Below are 23,009 nucleotides of genomic sequence, written 5' to 3'. Positions count from 1 at the left end.
CAGGCAGGGTCAGCCTTCCCAATTTCCTACCCAAGCACACCTGAGGGTAACGTCAGTCTGTGACACATCATTTCTGTGTGACAGATTTATTGTGGGGCTTGCTTCAAAACTCTTTGTTTTCTACTCATCTGTCAAAGCAGTAAATTAAAATTCTCTTAAAGAGGAGCTACAGTTCCATAAAACAACACTCTGAAAGCTGGACACTTTGTGCAATACTTAGCAAAAAAAAGAACAGAAAATAAAAAACAAAACAAAATTTGAGCAAAACAAAATCAAATTTAATGTTCTTAAATGCAAAAGTAAAAACAAACAAAAAACACAAAAAAGCAAAAGAAAATTAACAGAAACAGAACAACTCAAAGTTTCAAGGCAGTCTGCAGAAAACCTGGGGGATTAATCTTTAAATCTACAAATCAAAGGGGTTTTTTGGTTAATATCTAACTTGCAAGTTGTAAGTACTTTTCTGCTGAGTGTTCAGTAAGTAAAGCTAGTTGTCAAAACAAAATCCTATTAAAATAGAAAAACTACCACTCATTAGAAGGGATGCGAGAAATACAATGCTCAAATGTTTATAACTGGTTTTTCTTTATAAAATAGAACTGCCAAAGGAATTCCAACTACAATGATCTTGGAAAATGAGTAAGTATCTTGTTGCATTATAATGTACCAGTAAGTAGTGCACCATGCATTAAATATTTGGACAGAAGAGATTCAGTCTGATAAAGTAGCAACATATATTCACACTTGCTTTTTTGGAGTTTCATTTTGACTCTGAAATCTTCCCGGAGTTTCTTTGAAACTCTTTGGTCCATTCCTCTCAAAGTGGGCTTTAAAAGTCACATTTCTAAAACCTGTGAATTGGACAGCTTGGCCACTGCTCAGTGTGTAACTTACCTCCTCAATGGTGTTAAAGTTAGGCTGGCATGCTACTACTTACAAGACCTTCACTTTAAAAAGCTTGATCCTCAACTAGACACAAAGTAATGAATATTAATTGATCAAACAAGTTACTGTCAACTAAAACATTAGTATTTCTCAACTTTTCTTCCATATTACTGAAACTGGGGGGAAACAAAAGGCCAGGGGGATGGGTAGGAAGAACAACATCAAACCAAAGAAAATCAATTAATTCAATCTGATATTTTTCAGAAAATTCCAGTTTTTGCAGACAACATTCAATGAAACAAATGTTAGTCTCATAAGTGAAAGCATGCTTCAATTTTACCACCATCCAGAGGGTCTAGTTAATGCAATCTACTTAAGATTTCAGGGGATTTTTAACATGTTTTAAATGAAATAACTTAAAGGAACTTAAAATTGGTCTAACATTGTGGGATTTCAAACATTTGAACATGTCAGTTGCATCCCAGAATATAAAACCTTTTCACTTCTCATTTAGACTAAGACAAACACTTGTGAAAATTGGCGCAAAATGAGTTTTACACTAACAAAAATGTTTCAACTTCTGTCACTCCATTATCTATTCCATACAAAAAGCACGAGCAAGTTATTTGTGGGACTTGTTGGTTTTGAAGGAAACCTGTAAGATTTTGTCCCCCAGGCGGTAGCCATTAAGACTTGCTATGGCCATTGCAGCTTCTTCATAGTTTGTCATGGTCACAAAACCAAAACCTTTGCACTTGTTGGTGTTGAAATCTCGAATAACTTTCACATTGGTAACCGCACCAAAGGGGCCAAACATCTGCCAGAGGATTCCCTCATCAGCATCTTGACCAAGGTTGTAGATGAAGATACACCAGCCAGAAGATGCGTTTCCTGGAACATTTACACCAGAAAGCCCACTCATGTGATCTACACCCATAGGAGAGAACCTAGCAAATAAAAAGCACAATATTTCATGTAAAAGTTCAATTCAATTAAGCAAATTAACTTGAATGGGAAGCAACTGAGAATGAATATTTTATACATGGCACATCAAAACCGCCACATAAATGTTTCCCCATTCAAATTGACAATCAAATTGACAGCCGCCAGGGAAAAAAAAAGTTAAGTATTCCAACTGCTTTATCAACAGGGAACTATCCTTAGAAATAGGCAAGGAACAGGCAAGGCAAGATTACATGATCACCTTCCCAGGGGACCTGGATGGATCTCTGAACTCAGCCAGGCTGCTCAGTGTCCAGGGCATTGCTGCTCGAGTTGGGGGCACAGGCAGCACCTCCCCAGAGGCCCAGACACCCCCAGGCATCTCCCACTTATTTCACAGGAGATTTTTGTCACCCCATGGTCCTTTTCTTGCCTCTACAAGAACATGTTGGGAAACTCTTAAGTCAGAGTTTCTTTGGGTTTGCTGGGGCAGGGGATGAGTGTGCTGGGTTCTTAGGAGTAGAGACTGCATGTATTAATTGCTTTTGTGAAACAAAACAAAACCTATTCTCTTTCCACCCAAAGGCAGCAGGTGCAGGCAAACACTCCCAACGTGAGCAGGCCCAGTGTAGTTTTATTATTCCAGTGTGTATGGGTGGTTTTCTTAATTTTTCCAAGAAAACTTAGATCTGACTTTACTGGACTGGATTTTAAAAGTCACCTAGCCGCTCTTCCTGAGTCCTGCCTCCTTCACAATACCTCAGCAGGATTCATTCATAATAAAAAGCAAAAATCTTCTCCTTTTTATGTCTTTCTTTGTATTAATTTATTTTCCCTATAACCCACATTTCTAATTCCCCTTAATTCTATTTCTGGCCTACACTCCAGAAAATCAGAGCTTCTCAATATTTTAGTGCAATACTGGGATTGCACAGCTAAGCACTCAAAGGCCAGAAATGTGACAGTTAAGGTTAAAAACTCACTTTGAACCCTTGTGCTTATTTTTTATTTAAAAATATGAGGTCATGTGATCATAGAAATATAATGATACTATACCAGGGGTTCCCAAATTGAGGTGTACCACTGGTGATTTGCAAACCCCTTAAAAGCGGTACACGAGCTGCTCTCTGCCAAGAGCAGGGCGGTGGCAGATCCTGATTCTCTGCTGACCTGGAGGAAACAGGGAAGGGATGTCTGGGCAGTGAATGCTGCAGTAAGTGCCAAACACTTCCCCTCTGACTCTTTCTTGCCCTGCATTAAGGAGCTGCTGCTGCCTTTCTCGAGGAGGGAGGGCTCGAGGAGGTGCATGGGGAGGGAAGGGAGCAGAGGGCAGCAGAGCACACACACACACACACACACAGTGCACTCAGACACAAGAAGCACTCAGTGCCCATCTCCCCCAGGCTCTCTGGTGCTCAGACCTTGGACACCTGAGCTCCTGGACTCTTCTGTCCCCAGAGCAAGCATCACTCCATCCCTCCCTCGCTGCTGCTCTGCAGCCCAGGGGCTCCCAGAGCACAGGGGGACACTCCTGAGCTCCACCGACCCCCTGACAGCCAGCCCCAAGAAAATCCAAGTTTGGGAAGCCTGGTACTACAGCCAAACTGAAAAAGCAGTTAGAAGTACCACAAGGTGAATGAGACATACCAACCAGTGTGATCTGATGATGAGGTGACACGTCTGCTATTTCTTTTGGCTTTGTATAAAAATGTTCCTGTGCTTGCATGCGTGGTACACTTACTTGTTCTGACAGATACCTTCAGTTCTGTAGCTTCTTTCCAAGTGAGTAATGGTCTGGTAGGATGAATTTATCTTAATATCTGTCAAGTTTTCATCTCAACAGATCACCAGTCCTAAGTCCCTGCTCAACCCACTGAGCTCAGAATTGCCTGATGTTGGTTCCAGCAGTCAGTAAAGCTCTGCCCCTGCCTGCTCCAGAGGCTCAGACTCTGCCCCAGCCTAGCCCAGGTAACATCACATCAAGGACTGCAATCAGTTGTAGAAGAGCAACTAGCGCTAATTGCAAGAAAAACAACAAATCTAAATGCTTGTTATAGGCAAAGTAATTTAAAATAGCAAGTACCTCTGCTCTTTGGATACACTTATCTTCAAACAGATTGTCCTCTCTTCCTGCTTTGACTCACAAAAATGTTAACCCAATCCAAACAAAACAGGGTTTAAAAAAAAAAAAAAAAAAAAAAAAAAAAAAAAAAAGTCCCCTAAAAGATTAGAAAAGTAATTTCAAAAACTCCTCCGTAGGAAATACTGTTCCCCAGGGTAACAGCCTGCATGAGCAGGGCCTGGAGCAGCTGACACACAGCTCTCTGCCCTACCAGGACAGATTTTTGTGGCCACGCCAATTTCAGATGACCTTTAAGGAAGTTATACTTATTAAGGATGTTTTAATGAATGTCCTACCAAGGCAAACACTAAGGCCAACAGAGATCCAGGATGTCTCGGAGAAAGTGACTTTAGAATTCCTTTAATATTGTAATTTGAACAATCTTAGTCTTAGCACACTTACAGCCAGTGTCCTCATTTCTGTTGTAATTATTTTTATACTGTCTCCTCCACACTGCTTTTTCAACCCTCCTGAAGAGTCTGTAGCCAGTGTTATTTGTGGATGGCTCTTTGAACCCATGCTAACCTATTACTCCAACATCTTGGGGCATTAAGTATCAACAACAGTGTATTTTCAATCATAACTCTTTTTCACTTTATAAGCTTCTCATTTCTGTTAATGACCTTTTGCTCCCTCTGCCATTAGACAGATAGACTGCTTCACTTAACAGATCCTGGGATTAGTTTAACCCACTGGAGGATGTAATCCCAGAAATTACACTCCTAAATGAAAGCAAGTCCTATAAATTCTTTTCATAGTATCACAGAAACTCCTGAACTGGAAGGGACCCACAAGGATCATAAAGTCCAGCCTCTGTCCCTGCACAGACACCCCAACAATCCCACCCTGAGCATCCCTGAGAGCGCTGTCCAAACGCTCCTGCAGCTCTGGCAGCCTCGGGGCTGGGACCATTCCCTGGGGAGCCTGGGCAGTGCCCAGCACCCTCGGGGGGAAGAACCTTTCCCTAACAGCCAACCTAAACCTCCCCTAACAAAGCTTTGTGCTGGTTTTGCTGAACTCTTTTCTCTGCACTCTGAGGACAGTTACATAGAGCACTACAGGTGGGATGGCAATAAGCAGGAATATTTTATATTGTAGTTTTAATACCAGTTTGTGTTGCCATTGCACTTGAGCTTGGCAGCTTTTTATTTTTTTACCTGTTCCACAAAGAGCAGGAGTTCAGCTACACTGACCGTGTCCTTCTAACAAGCAATTTTTCTGCTGTCTCTGTTACAGATGGAAATGATCTGCTGTGGCCAACACAAATCTTGTTGAGAACTCAAGTGACACAAGCTCTAAGCCTGAAATAAATCAGGGTGCTGTGTCAAGCAACCACGTAAGGAAGAACAGAAGCAACTGGGATTTCACTCCCATATTCTTCCAGAACTTTGATGATATAGTACTACTCTGGATGAAATGGTTTCTACTCAATACACAGCTTGCATCCAAATTACAAATTGGTCTAAAAACTGAAAACAATTAAACAATTTCACTGGAGAGAAAACAAGCAGGTCTACAGGAGCTGTCTGAGTAACTATCACTGACAGGGTTAAAAGTCTTCTTGCATTTCTCCTTGGATCAAGTAACTATCAGAAACGGCTCCCCTTCAGTCACTCAGGGCAGAACTCACGGGCTGATGCTGGTAGAGTTATGCCCATTCCAGGAACTAGCTCCAACTCTGAACAAGTCTGAAAGCAAAATCAGCTGAACTAGCAATAATTGAGATTTGAAACAATGTTGTTCAACTATAAAGCTCCGGTGAGCTGCAAAAGCACAGGACTTCCAGGGGCCCTGGACAGCCTCCTCGTGTTTCAGGAGCTAAATCTCTCCATTTCATCACAGTTCAGCACATGGAGATCTATCCTCTTTAAGTAAACAAATCTTACACTCCAAAGAAACCCCAGCCCCAGATGTCGTATCTGTCCTCCAGACACAACCCCATGCTGTGGCATCATTCCCTCTGGATGAAAGCAGAGAGCCTGGGTCTTTGAATCAGCCCAGGAATCCATGGGACACTGCACTAAGACCAGTTCCTGATGTGAGCCACAAGCACCACAGGAACCTGAAAGGATTAAAAGAACATTAAACAAAGGGTTGGAGAAATATCTGCAGGAAATTAATAATTACAAATTAGATACTAAAGGCTTAATCCTGGATTTACAGGGATTATGATGAAATGAGATGAAATGTAATCAAAATATCAGGTTAAGTATTCAACCTCTGTGGAGCAGAGATCACAACTTTAATTTATACACTGTGGGCTCTGTGGAAGCTGCTTAGCCGTTCATCACATCGTCCTCACTACCAAAACAAACAAGACTCAGCCCAAACTCAGGCTCCTGAGCTTTCCATGAGTAATCACAAGTCCTTCAGTTCAGCATCCTTCAAGGAAGACAGACTCACCACAAAAACTTGCAGCTAACACTAAAGGTGGGAAGAAAAATACAAAGGGTTGTGGGACAGACTTGTTGATGTTTGGAGGTCCTTTCCAACCTTACTCATTCCACGTCTCCATGGCGTTAAGTGTTGTGCATACGTGCACAGATGCCTGCATGAGTGACTGAAGGAAGGAGGCTTTGGAAGTGCTGAAGTTCTCACAAGTCTGTGATGAGGTAGAGATGTGACTGTGTTTCGAATTGCAAACACAAAAAAAATTGCAAGATGCTTGTGTTTGCAAATCAACTGGCAGCTCTTGTGTCCACAGCATTTTCCTCAAAGCACAGCCTGACCCATAACTGCTCTATTCCATCTCTGCCAGGCTGTGGGACCTCAAAATCTGCAGCTCCTTCCCCACCAGCAGGTCTGTCACTAGGAGCAGCAGCCAGCCAAAATGTACTAACAAACAAGCATGGGGCACAGATATCCACGAGGACACAGCTCCCACGGCAGCAGAACGGAACAGAGACAATGGAACATCTGAACCCCCACACTGGGATATCCCAAGCCTACAGAAACACTCCCTGGAAGTGTTCCAGGCCAGGCTGGACAGGGCTTGGAGCACCCTGGGAGAGTGGAAGGTGTCCTTGCCCATGGCAGGGCTGGGAGGAGATGAGCTTTAAGGTCCCTTCCAATCCAAACCAGTCTCTGGTTCTATGAGATTCACACAGCTGAGTTAATGCTGCTCTAAATACTACACTAAGAGAATAATGAACAAACTGGTTATCAAAATTCAGTTTCACCAGCAACTCTAAACACAAATATATTAGTCATTTTAATTGTTCCTGAGTGATCTTCACAGGACTGAATTAAAAGTATTTATTTGGTCTCTTAATTATGGATGTGAAAATTATTTGCACTGCTTATTCTGATGCATTTTGATCCTGGCATAAATTTTAGGGGGAAGAATGATGATGAAAAAGTCCAGTTAAATTAAGAACGTTAAGAATGAAAAAGATTTTACTAGGATCAGGACACACTGAAGCCCTGGCTGAGACAAAGGGCAGATGTGTTAATTTTTTAATAACTCACCTAAATGCAAACAATGCAGAAATTCATTCCTTGGTGTGGCTCAGAAGGCTTGGTGTGGAGATCTCTGTGACTGCTTCAGGGAAACGAGGAGCTGCCTGAGCTAAACTTCCCTGGGCTACAGCTGAAGAGAGCTGGAGAACGCCTGCGGCCGGCAGGGAGCTCTGGAAATGCACTAACAAACCCCGCTGCTCAAGCAGGGCACCTGGAGCAGGGTGCTTAGGGTCATTCTGTCACTGAAACTCACCAAAAACTGGTGAAATAGAACTCCTTAACACCAATGTATCATTCAGAAGGGCATTACTCACTACAGGCCTGCTCGCACAGGGGTAACTCCACCTTGTGTGCCCACCATCTTCTGTAAGTGTGTTGCTCATACACAGTCACCACGGGCATATTTTGCTCATTACCATAAAGCTCTCCCCAATTTCCCAGGTTCAGTCCTTGTTTTAGCTGTGGCTGCATCCCTAAGCCAGATGTCTTCCCCTTATCTTCCAACCATCCCTGCTGAGAAAGCAGATCCTGAATACCCTGTTTCCTGCTAAAACTACACAGGCACAGTAGAAATTACATTAATCCTTCTGGAATCAGTTCCAGACAGGTTTCAGCATCTCCAAGGACAGAAACTTCACTGTCTCCTTGGGCAAACTGTTCAACCACTCTCAGTATAAAACCACAGCTGACTACAAAGTACAAATTTTCTCTGGAGACCCATTACAAAGAGTTGTGCTCAAAATGCTGAGCTACAACACCATGGACAGAAATCAGCAACACTGGAACAGCAGCACAGCTAAAAGGTGGCTGGGATTTTTGTCCAAGTTTACTGAGCTCATTGCATCCCTCACAGGAGAAAAATAAATAAATAAATAAATAAATAAATAAATAAATAAATAAAGGAGCAAATTCTCAACAGGGAAGCACTACTCTCAGAAACATATATCATCTTAAAGCCCATTGCTTCTCTCCAAGACAGTCAATACACTGCATTTTCCAGAGCAACCCTTCAGTCATCAGCTTCCTCCATGAAGAACCAAGGCATTTCCAGTTCAAACAATTCCTATTCAAAGCAACCAAAGCAATTTTCTATGGCAAAGCACAGTGTCTTCCACAGCCCTGGAAGCAGACAGGATGCTGCAACTACTTAATATTCTCATCAGTAAACTCGTGAGGCCTCGAGGGAAGGCAGAACCCTGCAGAGGTTGCAATGCAGGCAGGAATCCCACGGAACCTCCTCGTCAGAAATAACATTTTCTTCTCTTACTTTAACACCTCCCTGCTGGAACCAACCATTCAGAGCTTTAATTAAGTTGCCAAATTCTATCTTTGTTCAGATATATAGACCACAGAATGGGGATCTGTTGAGACAGGCACCTACCAACACCTGGAACCTGCTGCTGCTGTCCCCTCACTGTAACCCAGCAGTGGAAACAGACACCAGAGTGCAGGTCCCTTTAGATACTAATTTCAATATAAGTTTTCCAAGTAAGATTTTTCTTTAATCATATTTTAATGTAACAGTTTCTTTACATAACACCGAGGACACATAGTGCACTATGTATTCATTCACACATGCTGCAATGATATCCCTGCCCATCTGCAGAGGCACAGCTCCCCAGACAGACAGGGGAACAGGAGCACAGCCTTAAATGCATTTATTCTTCCTAACCTACCTGAATCTCTGCGCCTGGTGATGCACTGGCCCTCCAAACCGTCTAGCTGGTGAATGACACAGCTGCGACAACAGTGCCACATTTTTGTTCTGGTTAGGGTTGGCTGCAAACTTCACTGTAATGGGCTCGGAGGAACCCGGGGGTTTGTGACCATTGAAATTTGTAATTGCCTCTTCTGCTTCTGACCTTTTGTCAAACCGGATAAATGCGACCCCTCTGGACAAACCTTGTAACCAAACCAATAAAAAAACAAACAAACAAACAAACAAAAACAATTGAAGTTCAGGATAAACTCAAAATAACTTTGAAAACAAAACCCAAAAAAGTTCAGTATTTCTACGGTCACAGCTTTCAAGTTCTCTACATTTACATTTCTTCAGCAGCTGGAAGATAAAGTTCAAGATTAAGAAACTGAAGACAAATTAGCATACTCATTTCAGCCATAACAACCACAGTGACTATACGCTTAAAAAAATAAGTGGTAGAATTCCATTATACTCATCACTAACTGACATTTCCCTTTACAGAAAACTCCTCAACATTTTAAATTAAGTAAAAAAAGGAATTAATTCCAGTTGGTTAAAAACAAACCCAAACCTCTTAGTTTCAATTGCTTTATTACTAAAGAGCACCCACAAACACAGAATTGATATATTTTTGCAAATGTTTTCATTTTTCCATGCTAGAAACACACTCAGAGATGAAGGAGCAAATGTCTGACTATAATAGAGGACTTTTGCCTTTTTTAATGGAGAGATCACAATTCCACCTGCACCACATATGCTATTTCCAGCTGGCACATAAATTATTCTTATTTATTAAAATCAGTGAAGAATTACCTCTTGGTAGCTTTACCAATATCACAGCTGTTAAAAATTTCTGTATTTTTTCCTAGTCCCAGCCCCTGGATGCTATCCTTCTGACTGAGGTACAAGTTATGCCTTGTGAGGTCTCCTCTCCTCCCCTCCCTTCTCATCTGTGACTGAAAGCTGAAAACACTTTTTATCACAGTGAAGCTAAAAGGGCACGTTTTGTTGAAATGCCATTCCAAAGCAGGTGTTGTGGCCAGACTAAACGTAGGACTTCATTAGCTCTGATTCAGAAAGGGACATGTCAGATACTTTCATGTTTTCTTCACATCCACCCAGGACTATCTTCAATGCCAGGTACAGAAGTTAAGCTTATCATAAATCACAAGGTTATAGGTAACAGTTGAGGATCATTTTCTCAGTTTCACAGAAGGAAATGCAACATGTCAAAACCTGGGCCTGCAGCAAGCAAGGTGCGTTTGCATTTTGATAAATAACAACAGATGGGCTCACCAGAGTAGAGCTGACAGCACTGCATGCTCAGGTACCACTGAGATCAGCCTCCCATGCCAGGGGAAGGCTGTGTCCCACCTGGGAAAGCCCAGAGTAGCAGCATCACTCAGAACTCAGCAAGGCCTGTCCTAGAGCTCAGCTTACTGTGACTCCTCCACTTTCATGCTGCTCATCCTGGTGCTTCTCAAAGCACTAATTTAAAACAAATATTGCAGAAAGCGTATTCTCAACAGAATAATTTTCAAAAGCTGGAGCACCACCTCTGTGAGAAGGTACAGCTAAGTACAAATGAAAACATGTCTTGAGTGGGAGTAGATCAAGATATGAAAGGCAGGCTTAAAGCCAAGGCACAGCTACATTCCTGGTGGGACGGCAAGCCCAGGCCCTGCAGGCATTAACTGTAAGATGTAACAGAACCCACTCTTCAGTCCATGCATTATTAAGGCTACTGGAAAACAGGCAATGTGTTCTGAGCTGAATGACACAGCATCAGGCCTCAGCACAGCCATGAATACTAGATTATCCTTGGGGAGATTTGCATGACTTCTGTCATCTCGTATTACAGCTCTGTCAAATCCAGACCCCACGGACAGCCAGAGAGGGACGACTGCTTTGGACACTTGCATTAATAAGTTTGCTGTGCTCCACAAGTCTTTTTCTTTCTCATTACAGCTGCATCCTACACAACCAGCTCTAGAGACAGAACTATGCCGATATCAGAGTTGGGCAAAACAAATCATTTTCTCCAGGAAAGGCAGGATGGGATTTTCCTCACTCAGTGATGGAGTGTCTGCCACGTCAGGCCCCAGATGTCACCAAGACACCTCAGGTTTCTCAGATGCAGTCACGTTTGCAGCACGATCTGACCAAACACCTGCAAGTGGCGCCTGCACCAGCAGCTGGCTACGATGGGGACACAGCCCTGCACACCTCAGCCTGCACTCTGACTGAGCCCACCAGGAGCTGCTGGTGGCCCGCTCCAGACTAAAGCAGATTCTTTACAGAGCAGGAAAGCTGCTTCTGAACTGATGCATATAAATGTACATCTCAGTTATAAATGTTAAATGTGGAATTGCTAGAATTAGAATGTCTTTTATTCCAATACAGCAGATGGCATAATCAATGAAATAATGCATTTGTAAAAGCTCTCTCCAGATTAATAAATGACATATGGGCTACCAGTAAAACCACAGAACACCTGGGTGACAGGATAAGCCAGACAGTTACACTGCTTGAAATAATGGGGTAAGAAATTAAAACTTGGAAAACACAGTGTAACACAGAGTCAGAATTACCATCATAAAGAAAACCTTAACTCTGGTCTCCCCTAAGTGCCTAAGTAAGTAACTTCTCCCATTTATCTTTTTTATTTCTTTTTTCTTTTTTTAATACACAAAATACATTTAGAATTTTCAGGGCAGCACTAAGTGCATTAAATTAATTCCTTTGCTTAGCAGTAAACACAGAGGCCTGTAAAACATCTCAAAGGGTTTAAAATATGAGAAAATTGAGTGGATGAGTTCCAGACTGGTACAAAAGACAAAATACATTTTTGTTTTGCTTTAAATCTGTAACTATGGCCTGGAATTGACCTGTGGATAAAAGCTGCACATGTGCAAAGTCAAGGTAAGTTAGCTTACACACATGGCCCAGAAACACAGTGCATTGCTGTGCCAGCAAGCGTCAGAGTAAGAAAGTAGATTTGGCAAATCAGTAGCTGATAAAAATGACAATAATCCTATCTTAAAATGGTCTGAGGTTTGGGCTGTAAGCTGGCAAAAAGGCAGCGTGAATCACTCTGTGTTTAAAAAAAAAATCACCAAACATGGATATCCTGTTAGAATTCTATCACTGGTTGACATCAGATATCATGATTAGCTTGTGGAAGCCTAATTTACTTAAGTTTAGCTACTGCCAGTCTCAGAAAAACACCAAACACAGGCTGTACACTCCAGTTTCCTGCAGCCAAGGCCCCAGAACTCACCTGTGGTTTGATCCACAAGCACACGTGAGTTGATGATGCGCCCAAAACGGGAAAACATATCTTCTACATCCTTCTGTGTCATGGACCGGGGCAGGCCACTGATATATAAGTTAGCATCTTTGATAACTTCAGAACTTGGGCGGGCATAGGAAACCTTGAAAAGAAATAAAAAGACATACTCAGGGTGTTAACAGGGAAGGTCAATTCATTGTCATGAGCCAATTTAATTAACTCCCCCATTACCAACACATGAATTTTACTGGAGTTCAAAAAAATGGAACCATTTTTGAACCAGGAGAAGGGTAAGGCAAAATCCACCAAACAGGAGAAAGGGCACGACCCTACATAACAACATTCATTTGGGGCTTACCCAAGAGATACCAACTATATAGCACTGCTGTGAGGAGAGACCAGCAGACCAACACCAACACTCCCAACAAACACTTTTGCCACATGAAGAATCCCGAGCTCTGACTCAGCCACTGGACCTGCCATAGCTTCCATCAGGAACTTGTCCTGCCAGCGTATTTTCTAAAGCTTCCTAAAAAGATGGCACGAGTAGAGTGCAGTTTTCTGTCCCAATTTCTGCTACTGGAGGAGTGAAATCACAAACGCAGAGCACAGGCTGTTGTTTTGTATAAGGAAAGGAGTGCATGTGTATTAACAATATTTACAACAAATATTATGAAGTATCCAAGACATGCATGAGTTTAGAAGCCTGGCAACTACCTATACTGTAAAAATGGTGGGAATATAAAGAAAGGGAATCTTCAAATACTAAGCTGTTTCAAAACACTCCACTACTCTCCTCCCAGATTCATGCTTGCTGCAGCTAGGAGCACACAAACTTTACCATCAGAATGAAGTTCATTACAACGTTGTTTTCACAGAAGACTGGAGAGCTCCTACCTTGATTGTTTTTGACTGAAGTCTGAGGCCATTCAGTGTGTTTATTGCTCTTTCAGCATCTTTTGCAGTTACGTAGTTCACGAAGCCGTAGCCTAAGCTGTGTCCTAAAGGGAAGAACATTTTTTAAAATTAATGCTAACAAAAGAATGTTATCACAACCGAAATGAAAGGAAATGCAAACAAGAAGTGAACTCAGCATACACAATCCACACAGCAAGTATTTCAGTAAGCCAAGGAGGTTTCTCAAGGCTGGCACCCATCAAGAGCAACTCAGAGGTTTTTTATTTCCACTTTGGACATCCCTCCTCCTTCACAGACAGCAGGCATTGGACAGAGCACCCATCAACAGCAAGAAATTTAGGACTAAAACACCAACTCTGACCAGTCTTGCAAAATTCATGGGTGTGGGACAAAGGCAATCACTTAACCAAGTTCATCAGTACAAAGTCTTGTGGACAGGGAGCAGAAAGTGGGAAAAGACCAATGGGTAAACTGTCAGGTATGAAATGACCCTCGTGATTTCTTTGGTTATTCCAACCTCCAACCCTGGGGACAAGAGGGAAAAAGACATTTCCAATACTTCAGTAATGCAACTAACATGTAGCCAGTATTCCAAACATAGCATCATAATGAAAAACTCTCTTTAAGACAGACAATTTATGTACTGCCGATTTATTTAAGTTTACTCTTAACTCTTACAGGAAGAATATGATATTAATAATAAAAATCCTTAAAATATTTATGGAAAAGGATATTTATTTGGATACTTACTTGCTCTGCTTCTATCTCCAATTTCCCCAACTGCTACTATCAATTAACATTACAAACTAAGATCGTTTTGTGTTTCAATTTCCCAAAAATTACAAGCTCTGATCAATGCAGGCCTAAAAATAACTAAAGTACTTTCAAGACTGTCTCAGAGCAATATAACAACTGCAATTCAACACAAGACACACCTCTTTCAGCCAACTTCTCCATGTCTCTGTCAGATCTGTGGGATTTTCTAAAGAATATTGTAAGCATGCATAGGAAAATGTGCTATTTTCCTCCAACTGTATACTACTTCAAAGTTATTAAATTCTACTGTTATGCTTAAGGACACTAGAAGACAAAGCTAATTGTTATGGTAAAGGATTCTGTGGTGAAATAGCCCTTTTTTAACCACACTGCTTGGCTCTTCAATGGTCTTAGCTGACAAGGAAGTTTCCTTATGCTTTCCAGACATTTCAGAACACCAAATACAGACACATGTCTGTATGATGATATCCTGGCACAAACGTCAGAGGAAAAGAAGAAAAGGGCTGCAAGAGAACTGGAGATTAACTTCAGATACAGAAAAAAAGGATGCCCAGTCTGGTGAGACATCGAGATTTCAAGTATTAAATCTACAAGGGAAAGGAAGGAAACCCCAAATAACCCTCAGTGTTTTCATGCCAACAGACTGACTGCAGAACTGCACCAGCTCCTGGCACAGCCTCTGCCTTTGGCTGCTTCCTTTTGAAACCTAATCCAGAAGTAACTCAGCTGAACTCAGACAATGTCACAGCCTCTTGTCTAACACACCGTTTGTATAAACACTCACAGGTAATTTCTGCTGTCTGCTAAAACTCTCAGAAGCAGCCAGATCCCCTGTGTTCAAGTCCCACACAGAAACAACATCCTGTTCCCTTCGAGAGCTGCTGTTAAACCAGCTCCAGTCTGCCTCTCAAGACACCAGACACAGCACACAAGTAATGGCAAACGGCCCTGTGCCGACCGAGTAGGATTTAACTCCATCTTTTGGAGATAACGCCTGCAAAATCCTGATCAATGTTTCTAACATGTATCCACAGCACGGATTTTGTGATTTCTTTATGACATTCCTTTTGTTTTATTAGTCAAAGATGGTCAGTCATTTAGAACAAATATGGTTGGTTCACACCCACTTACCTATTGACATTATTTACCTCTGATTGAGCAAATGAGTAATTGAGCAATTAGAAAAATGTTGAGCACCTGGACCTTACCTTATTTCTCCAGACTAAAAAAACAACCCACCACCACAAGAGTAAGTCTAAGAGGGGAAAAAAATACCAGGTGGAGAGCTGGCAATGATTTTTTCCAGGGTGAGAAGGATCCAATATCCCTCACAGGTCCAGCCCTGCTCTAAAGGCTCAGAGCAACAGCTGCTTTATGGATATTTTCAGTCTGTCCCCATTGTCACAAAAACTTGAATATTCCAGCAAACTACAAAAACAGAACCAGGTCCTAATAAAACTTATGGAAATGGGCCCTTAAAGATCAGGGACTATATACTCCAAACAAGACCAATTCCTCCAAGTGTGACCCACAGTCACTTCCTGTCACTGGGGAGGACTGGAGGACTATTCTCCTGGATTCCACTCAAATTTATTATGCTGTCTTCAGTACAATGAGTATCCTTCCCTTGCAACAAGTCCCCAGAGAACACAGCAGGCACAGAATTGTAGATCGTGGAATGATATGGTTTTGAAAGGACCTTAATATTTCATTCCCCTCCCTGCCCTTGGGCAGGTGCACCTTCCACTATCCCAAGGTTGCTCCAAGCCCTGTCCAACCTGACCTTGGACACTGCCAGGGATCCAGGGGCAGCCACAGCTGCTCTGGGCACCCTGTGTCAGGGCCTCAACACCCTCACAGCCAACAATTCCTGCCCAATCTCCCATCCAGCCCTGCCCTCTGGCACTGGGAGCCATTCCCTGTGTCCTGTCCCTCCAGCCCTTGCCCCCAGTCCCTTTCCAGGCCCTGCCAGGGGCTCTGAGCTCTCCCTGGAGCCCTCTCCCCTCCAGGTGAACATCCCAAACTCTTCCAGCCTGGCTCCAGAGACGAGGGGCTCCAGCCTTCAGCACATCTCCATGGCCTTCCCTGGAGTCATTCCAGCAGGTCCATGTCTTTCTTGCACTGGGGTCTCCAAGGCTGGACACAGCTCCGCAGATGTGGTCTCACCAGAGTGGAGCAGAGGGACAGAATCCCTCTCTCCCTTGCTGTCCACACTACTGTGTTTCCTTTCAAAGCATCACACAAGTTATGTGTTTATGCACCACCTGAGATCAGTGACAAGGAATTTTAAATTACTTATATCCAGGATAAAACCAAACCTAAGTTGCAGCACTCATGGAGACCCATAACTAAAAGGCACCATGTGACCTGGGTCCAGTCCCTGGAATCAGAAACTGCCCTAACACACATGCAAGCTCACATTAAAAGCAGTTCTGATTTTTGTCCCAGGCATTCTGACTGAAACCACATTCTACAGCCTCCAGCCAACGTTATCCTTTACAAACTGAGGTTTGCATATTCTGTATCCACTTGTTCCTGTACAAGTCCTATCCTGCACCTTACACACGCTTCTCCTTCCAGGCGTCTGTCCCCTTGTACTCTCACACAGTGACTGTAACCTTTTGGCCTTCTTTCTGTCAGAGCAAAATTCTGCATCTTTTTCACTTCCAGTTTTATACAGGTTCCTCAATGACTATTCCTTATCCAAAGTTTGAATGTCCTGGAAAATGAGGGGCAGGGACATAATGGGCTTTACTCAAACAAACACTGCTTAAAAAAAGAAGGCTCTGAAAGTGACAGCATAAAAAAGGTTCATGCTCATATTCCCTCTAGGTATCTGACAGTAAGTTTGTACTGAACCCAAATATTACAGTCCTATCAACTTTTACCTGACAATAAGTAAGAAACTATCAATTACCTGTATTTCTCCACAATAACCTAGAATACAGACCATCCCTCTTAGTCTGTACTCACCACCTTTAAACTACAGTAGTATAACATGACCTTATAATCCTTAAGTGCTAGAAAAACCCAACCCATGCAAAACTGACAGTATATATTAATTTATCTTGCTCTAAAATACCCAACAGCATCAGCCTCAGCCACCTCCTCTCACTCAGTGCCTAGTGTTTATCTCCACACAGGCTGGGCCAACACAACAGTCCTGTCACTGCAGGAGACATTTCTACCTCACGGATGCCTTTGCAGGAATGGTCTTTGCTTCACAGTTTTACTCCAAAACAGTACAATCTACCTATCTGCTAGGGATGCCAGGAAAAAGATAAGGAATGGGCATTTACACAGCATTATGATTGCTGTCAAGTGTTCACCTCAGGCAAGGACAGAAGGTTTTTTTGCTTTCTCCTGATCTTCCCAGCCTTCTATAGAAACCTGTAGTGCAAAGGAAACTGGTGCTGTAAGAGTTTTGAAAACATTTTAGTGGGTAGGAATCAAAAAATATTTTTAGAAGTTTGCATATACATAAGTACAAATTTATGCAAGAGACAAAGTTAAAAAAGAGCAACAAGCAGGTCCTTATCTAGACGAATAATTAACAAAGTAACTACAAAACCTAGTTTTAAGCAGAATACTACAGTCCTTCAGCAGAAATAATCAAGTTTTGTTTCCATGATAAAAGGCCTTTTCAGGAGAGAGGGCATTGGTTTTCTTTCCGTGCATCACTTGGGTTTCTGTCCATGTCCCTGCTTCCTTTCCCAGCTCCCAAGACACACGGCTTCAGTCACCAGCTCCCTCCTTATTCCCAGCCCAGTGCTGACAGCTCCAGCTTCACTGAGGAGTCTGATCAACACTTGACTGAGAGCAGCTAAGATCCTCCCCATCCTGTCCTCCATTAGAAACCCCAAAATCAAACCTGGCTCCTGTTATGTCAAGGCACCTCAGCACAATAGCAACTTCATTTAGAACTTGTTTTCTGAACTAGGAATCAGTTTTTGGAGGACACAAGTTGGGTTTGAGTTTTTTGTTTGGGTTTACAAACTGCCATGAGTGATAACCGGAGAGCCTAAATACATGTGAATGCATTGAGAAGTACCACACAAAATACCAGCCATCAGCAGAATTCAAAGCAGTGGCTATAGTTTCTGAGGATAAGAACAGATCAACGTGCTCAGACGTGCCTTATGTGGGCTTCTTTAACACAGTTACACTGTTGTACCACCGGGGCTACAAAACCACATCAGCCCTGAGAAAAACACAAGCATGCTGCATCAAACTTCCCAAAAAGCCTTACAACAATGGAGAAGTGCAGCAAGGTAGGACTGGCAGAGCAGGTGATCAAGAGACTGCACCCTAACTGCCAAGCAAGTCACAGCACACATACAGCATCCTCTGTTTCCTAACAGCCAGGAAAACACACAGATGTGTGAGCAGAGCAGCCTGGCTGAGCAGGGAGCCATGGCTGAGCTCCAAGGGAAACAGAGAGCACAGGAGATAGAAGTGACAGCTACAAAAGGAGGAATTTGGAAACACTGTCCACTGTGTCTGAGGAATGGCAGAGCTCAAATGCAGTTCAGACTTGAAAAGAATGGAAAGAAACAAAAGAATAGTATCAAGGATAACAAGAAAATGTTTTATTGCTGTCCCAGCAGCACAAGGCTGGAACTATGGCAGCAGATTTAACATGTGATCTGAGCAGAGGGGCACAGGATGCTTTCTGCGCCTCACTTCACCAGCAGAGTCTAACAGGCCTCTGCACTTTGGAAAGAGCTCCCAGAGAAAGGCCAGCAGATGAAGACTGAGCCAGGGACTGACTGGTTGAGTGAACTGGTCCCAGTTAAAAACCATGGGGGGATGAAATGGGCTCTTTGTAAGGGTGATGAGGCACCAGGCTCATGTCCCTGCCAAAACTGTTTTACCTTTGAATGATCAGGAAATTGGAAGAAGAACGGTAAGCACCGCATCCATCTTCAAAAGGAGACAAAAACACACTCTAGCTGTACACCTGGAACAAGTGGAGTTTGCAGGGTCTCTACTGGGACCTGCAGTTTACCTCGTGATTCATGCTGTGGAGGAGGTGATGGGAACGTGCTCTCACCAAGGCCGTAGAGATCACCAGGCTGGGAAGAACCCATCATAGACTGAAGGGTCAGGCTACCACAGGGGACAGGACAACAGCACCTCATGGAATGCAGCAAGACAGATGCAGAACCCTGACCGTGGGGAGGAAGATACCCTGGCAACAACAGACTGGACACTTGCTGGCTGGAGCCTGTTTGATGGAAAATGAGCGGGGAATCAGGGTATGGAGCATGAGCCAGCAGTGCCCCAAGGGAGAAGGGTAACGGCATCCTGCACAGCCAGAAGACAGAACACTTGACTCCGGAGACAAGCACTTGCTATTTGCTACATCCTTAGCAGGTTTTGTTCTCACACTGCAGTGTGCTTACATCAAAAAGAAATCAGCTTCATGAAGGATTTCTGTCAAAACACATTTTTGAATGGGAACAAACATATTAAGTAGTTAATGACCAATTTTCAAAACTAACAGTTAAGGGCATGATTTTCCATTCCATGTCTATGTTGATCAAATTCCATCATCACAACATAGAGAGTAATAAATAGAATAACTTCTAGCATATAATTCACAGTAAGTTTTTTAAAATATAAGAACATGTAATAGATTAACACAGCTTCATTTTTAGTTGAAGCGGAAACAGTTCCCTGTCAGGACCTCGGAATTGTTTTGGAAGGGCCAGGCACCTATCAGAGACCATTTTTAGATACTGACATATTGGTTAACCACTGAGGAACGACTTTGTGAACACAAATAAAAAGCTGAGGCTGCGTTTGAGGCGGCGCTTTTCCTTCCGGCCTCTGAGGAGGTGAGGCGGCAGTCCCGGCTCTGTCCCTGTGGGGGCCGGGATGGCGCGGCCCGGCCCGGTGACTCCCGGGCACGGAGGGGCTGAGAGTATGCCCCCAGGCACGGAGGGGATGAGAGTATGCCCCCGGGCACGGAGGGGATGAGAGTATGCCCCTGGGCACGGAGGGGATGAGAGTATGCCCCCGGGCACGGAGGGGATGAGAGTATGCCCCCGGGCACGGAGGGGATGAGAGTATGCCCCCGGGCACGTTTCCAGCAGCTGTAAGGGAGCCTGCCGAAGGAAAAGGGGGGAGGAAAGCCCAGCCTGCTGGAGAGATCAAAGGCAGCTTGGCAGCTGGGCAAGCGGCCCTGCAGCAGCCAGAAGCCAAAGGCTCTGGCCCAGCCCTTGAGGCCTGACCCTGCCTCCTCTGGTCACCGCTGCGGAGAACTCTCCTGCCCCTGCAGACCTGGGAGATGTTAACTCTTTCTCTGATGGATGAGAGCTACAAAAGCACTGCACCTTCCCTGAGTGAGAACAAAGTGATTAAACCATGAGGAGACACAGCATCAAGTGATGTAAGAGAGAGTGAAAGTCCTAAGTGGGACAGTGGAGTGAGGAGTGGCCTCATTTGGCTGGACTTATCTGGTGAAACCATGGAGAACATGTTATTTCCTGTAACATATGAATGCTGTCTGGGGGGGGGAGACTAGATTTGGGGAATGGAAGAAGAGAATTTTTGTTTTATACTAGAAGATGCCTCCTTAAACAGTACCCCTAATAAGCTGACAGACCCATATGAAGCCATGGGAAAGGCTACTAATGGGTAGGATTTCACAGTTTGCAGAGGTTTCTTTCAGGCACCTGCAGATTTGTGACATGGGAGCCACCAGAGGACTGTTTCTCTTGTGGTGATGTCTCCATGGGACTCTGAGACTCCTCTCCTAAAGAACTGATGAAAGAGTATTTTTAAAATGCTGAAACTGACTGAAAAATGACAGGTTTTGTCTCTTTGTTGTTTGTGGGAAAGTGAACAGTTTGTGGTGGGAGGAAGGGTGTTTTGGAAGTTTCATTTTGATTTTTTTCTTATTGTTTTGTTTTGTGTGTGTTAATAAATCTACTCGTTTACCTTTAAGTTGGGCCTGTTTTGACTTTTTCTCCTAATCCTATCTCACAGCAGAAAAGCCACTTAAACCACTACACTAAATTTGGTGACAGACAGGTGAATGCGAAACCACTACATTATGGAATCATGGAATGGTTTGGGTTGGGAGGCACCTTAGAGGCCATTTCATTCGACCCTACCTGTGCCCTGGGGAGACACCTTCCACTACACCAAGGTGCTCCAAGCTCCCTCCAACCTGGCCTTGGGCACTGCCAGGGATCCAGGAACAGCCACAGCCCCTGTGCCAGGGCCTGCCCACCCTCACAGCCAATTCCTGCCCAATCTCCCATCCAGCCCTGCCCTCTGGCACTGGGAGCCATTCCCTGTGTCCTGTCCCTCCAGCCCTTGTCCCCAGTCCCTCTACAGCTCTCCTGGAGCCCCTTCAGGCCCTGCCAGGGGCTCGCAGCTCTCCCTGGAGCCTTCTCCTCTCCAGCTGAGCACCCCCAGCTCTCCCAGCCTGCCCCCAGAGCAGAGGGGCTCAAGCCTTGCACTCAAACCTTCATTAATGGTATAGGATTGATACATCTCAGCTACTCTGGAAACACGTGAAGCTGAAGCTAAAACCCATAGCTTGAACCAAAAATTTTCTCTTATCCGGTCCCCTAGCCTGCAGTTCAGTGATGTCCTCTCATCTGCCCCACCAGTGACACTGAGCAGCTGCTGTGTCTCTGACACAACCATTTGTGCTGTGGCGACCACAGTGAGTTCCAGAAAACACACTACTGGAGACAGAACTGAGTACAGGAACTTCAGTGCAGGCACTGAAGCAGTTAATAGTAAATTTCACTTTTACTTTGTCTACCGAAAGTATTTTCCTATGGAGATTTTGGGAAATGGAAGCAAGTATTTTTTTGTTTACCCAAAGAGTTTGTTGAAGCAACAATTAATTATTCTGAAATACTTTCATCTGCCTGATCTCCAGTTAAGTCATAAATATTGCCCAAAACTATCCTTTAGTCCCTAAAACACCAAGACAGCACCAGAAACCCCACAGAGTCCTGTCTGTGCCCAGCCTAGAGAGAGCCCTGGGAAGCACTGTGCTGGGGTGGGGCTGGCTCAGTCAGACCAACACTGCACTGGCAATTACTGCACCATGCTCCACCTACACAGAGCTGAAAGTTTAGGTTTAAATATAAACATTCCCGTGACATTTCACCCTTTATTGTTAGTCCGTGCAGCAGCTCAGGATCTCCCTTCTACGGGACCTGAACCCAGCTTTGATGCAGCTCCTGGAACTAAGACCCAGCCTGCTCACTGAGCCAATTCCCGCTTCCGCTGGAGCCTTCAAAGCAGCACACCCTACTGAACAGACACTTGATAGCAACAGAAAGTAACTAGCAAGGAAAAGAAGAAAACATCAAGTTACACTGCTAATGTCTTTCCAGTCCAGAATGTGTCCCCACTGCTCCCCATGACTGTAGGACACAACTCTCTGTTCATGGCCAAACAGTGAAGAGTCTCATTTGTAGTAGTTTAAAGGCAAAAGTACATTTAACTGATTTGGAAAGCCTGACCTTCAAACAACTCAGCAAAACATTACAAATTACAAATAAAGCTGCCTCTCCTTCTTGTGTTAAATCAGTGGTATTTGCCTTGAGTGAATACAAGATGAATACAAGATGAATACAAGCAACTCAAAAAGACACCTCTTTAGGAAGAAGTCAAAAGCTTCAAAGATAACTTGACAAAAGTCTGTTGTCAACCCTGGTTCAGAGAGTTCACAGGGATCTCACCATCCCCACAATATTGCAGAAATTCAACCATAAGAGTACCAGCTTTAAATCCTGAAAATAAAAGGGTGGGGATTATTTTAGTAATTAATTTTATTTCACAAAGCCTCTCTGCATAGTTATTATTTCTACATGTTCTCTTTTTATTTTTTACTTTTTCTCTATTGAGATTTAATTTCAGATGCTCCAGGGCTCCTTTTC

General features: G+C 43.5%; 1 protein-coding gene across 2 annotated transcripts in view; it reads right to left on the bottom strand.

Annotated features, from left to right (window-relative positions):
- Positions 1-256: 256 nt before the first annotated feature.
- ELAVL1 (ELAV like RNA binding protein 1) overlaps positions 257-23,009 on the bottom strand; it is a 41,561-nt gene continuing 18,808 nt past the window's right edge. The window contains exons 3-7 of one of the 2 annotated variants that reach the window (XM_040086515.1): positions 13,300-13,403; positions 12,391-12,544; positions 9,085-9,310; positions 2,884-2,997; positions 257-1,832 (exon numbers count right to left, since the gene is read on the bottom strand). In XM_040086515.1, coding sequence (XP_039942449.1) covers positions 1,508-1,832; positions 2,884-2,997; positions 9,085-9,310; positions 12,391-12,544; positions 13,300-13,403 — 923 coding nt within the window. In that variant the 3' untranslated portion in view covers positions 257-1,507. The remainder of the gene's footprint in view (positions 1,833-2,883; positions 2,998-9,084; positions 9,311-12,390; positions 12,545-13,299; positions 13,404-23,009) is intronic. The other variant, XM_040086516.2, reaches the window with a different exon arrangement.

This window comes from Hirundo rustica, chromosome 26 (genome assembly GCF_015227805.2).
Source record: "Hirundo rustica isolate bHirRus1 chromosome 26, bHirRus1.pri.v3, whole genome shotgun sequence".
Taxonomy (NCBI): domain Eukaryota; kingdom Metazoa; phylum Chordata; class Aves; order Passeriformes; family Hirundinidae; genus Hirundo; species Hirundo rustica.
The sequence above is the reverse complement of the archived record's forward strand: the minus strand, read 5'-3'. Positions and strand labels throughout refer to the sequence as shown.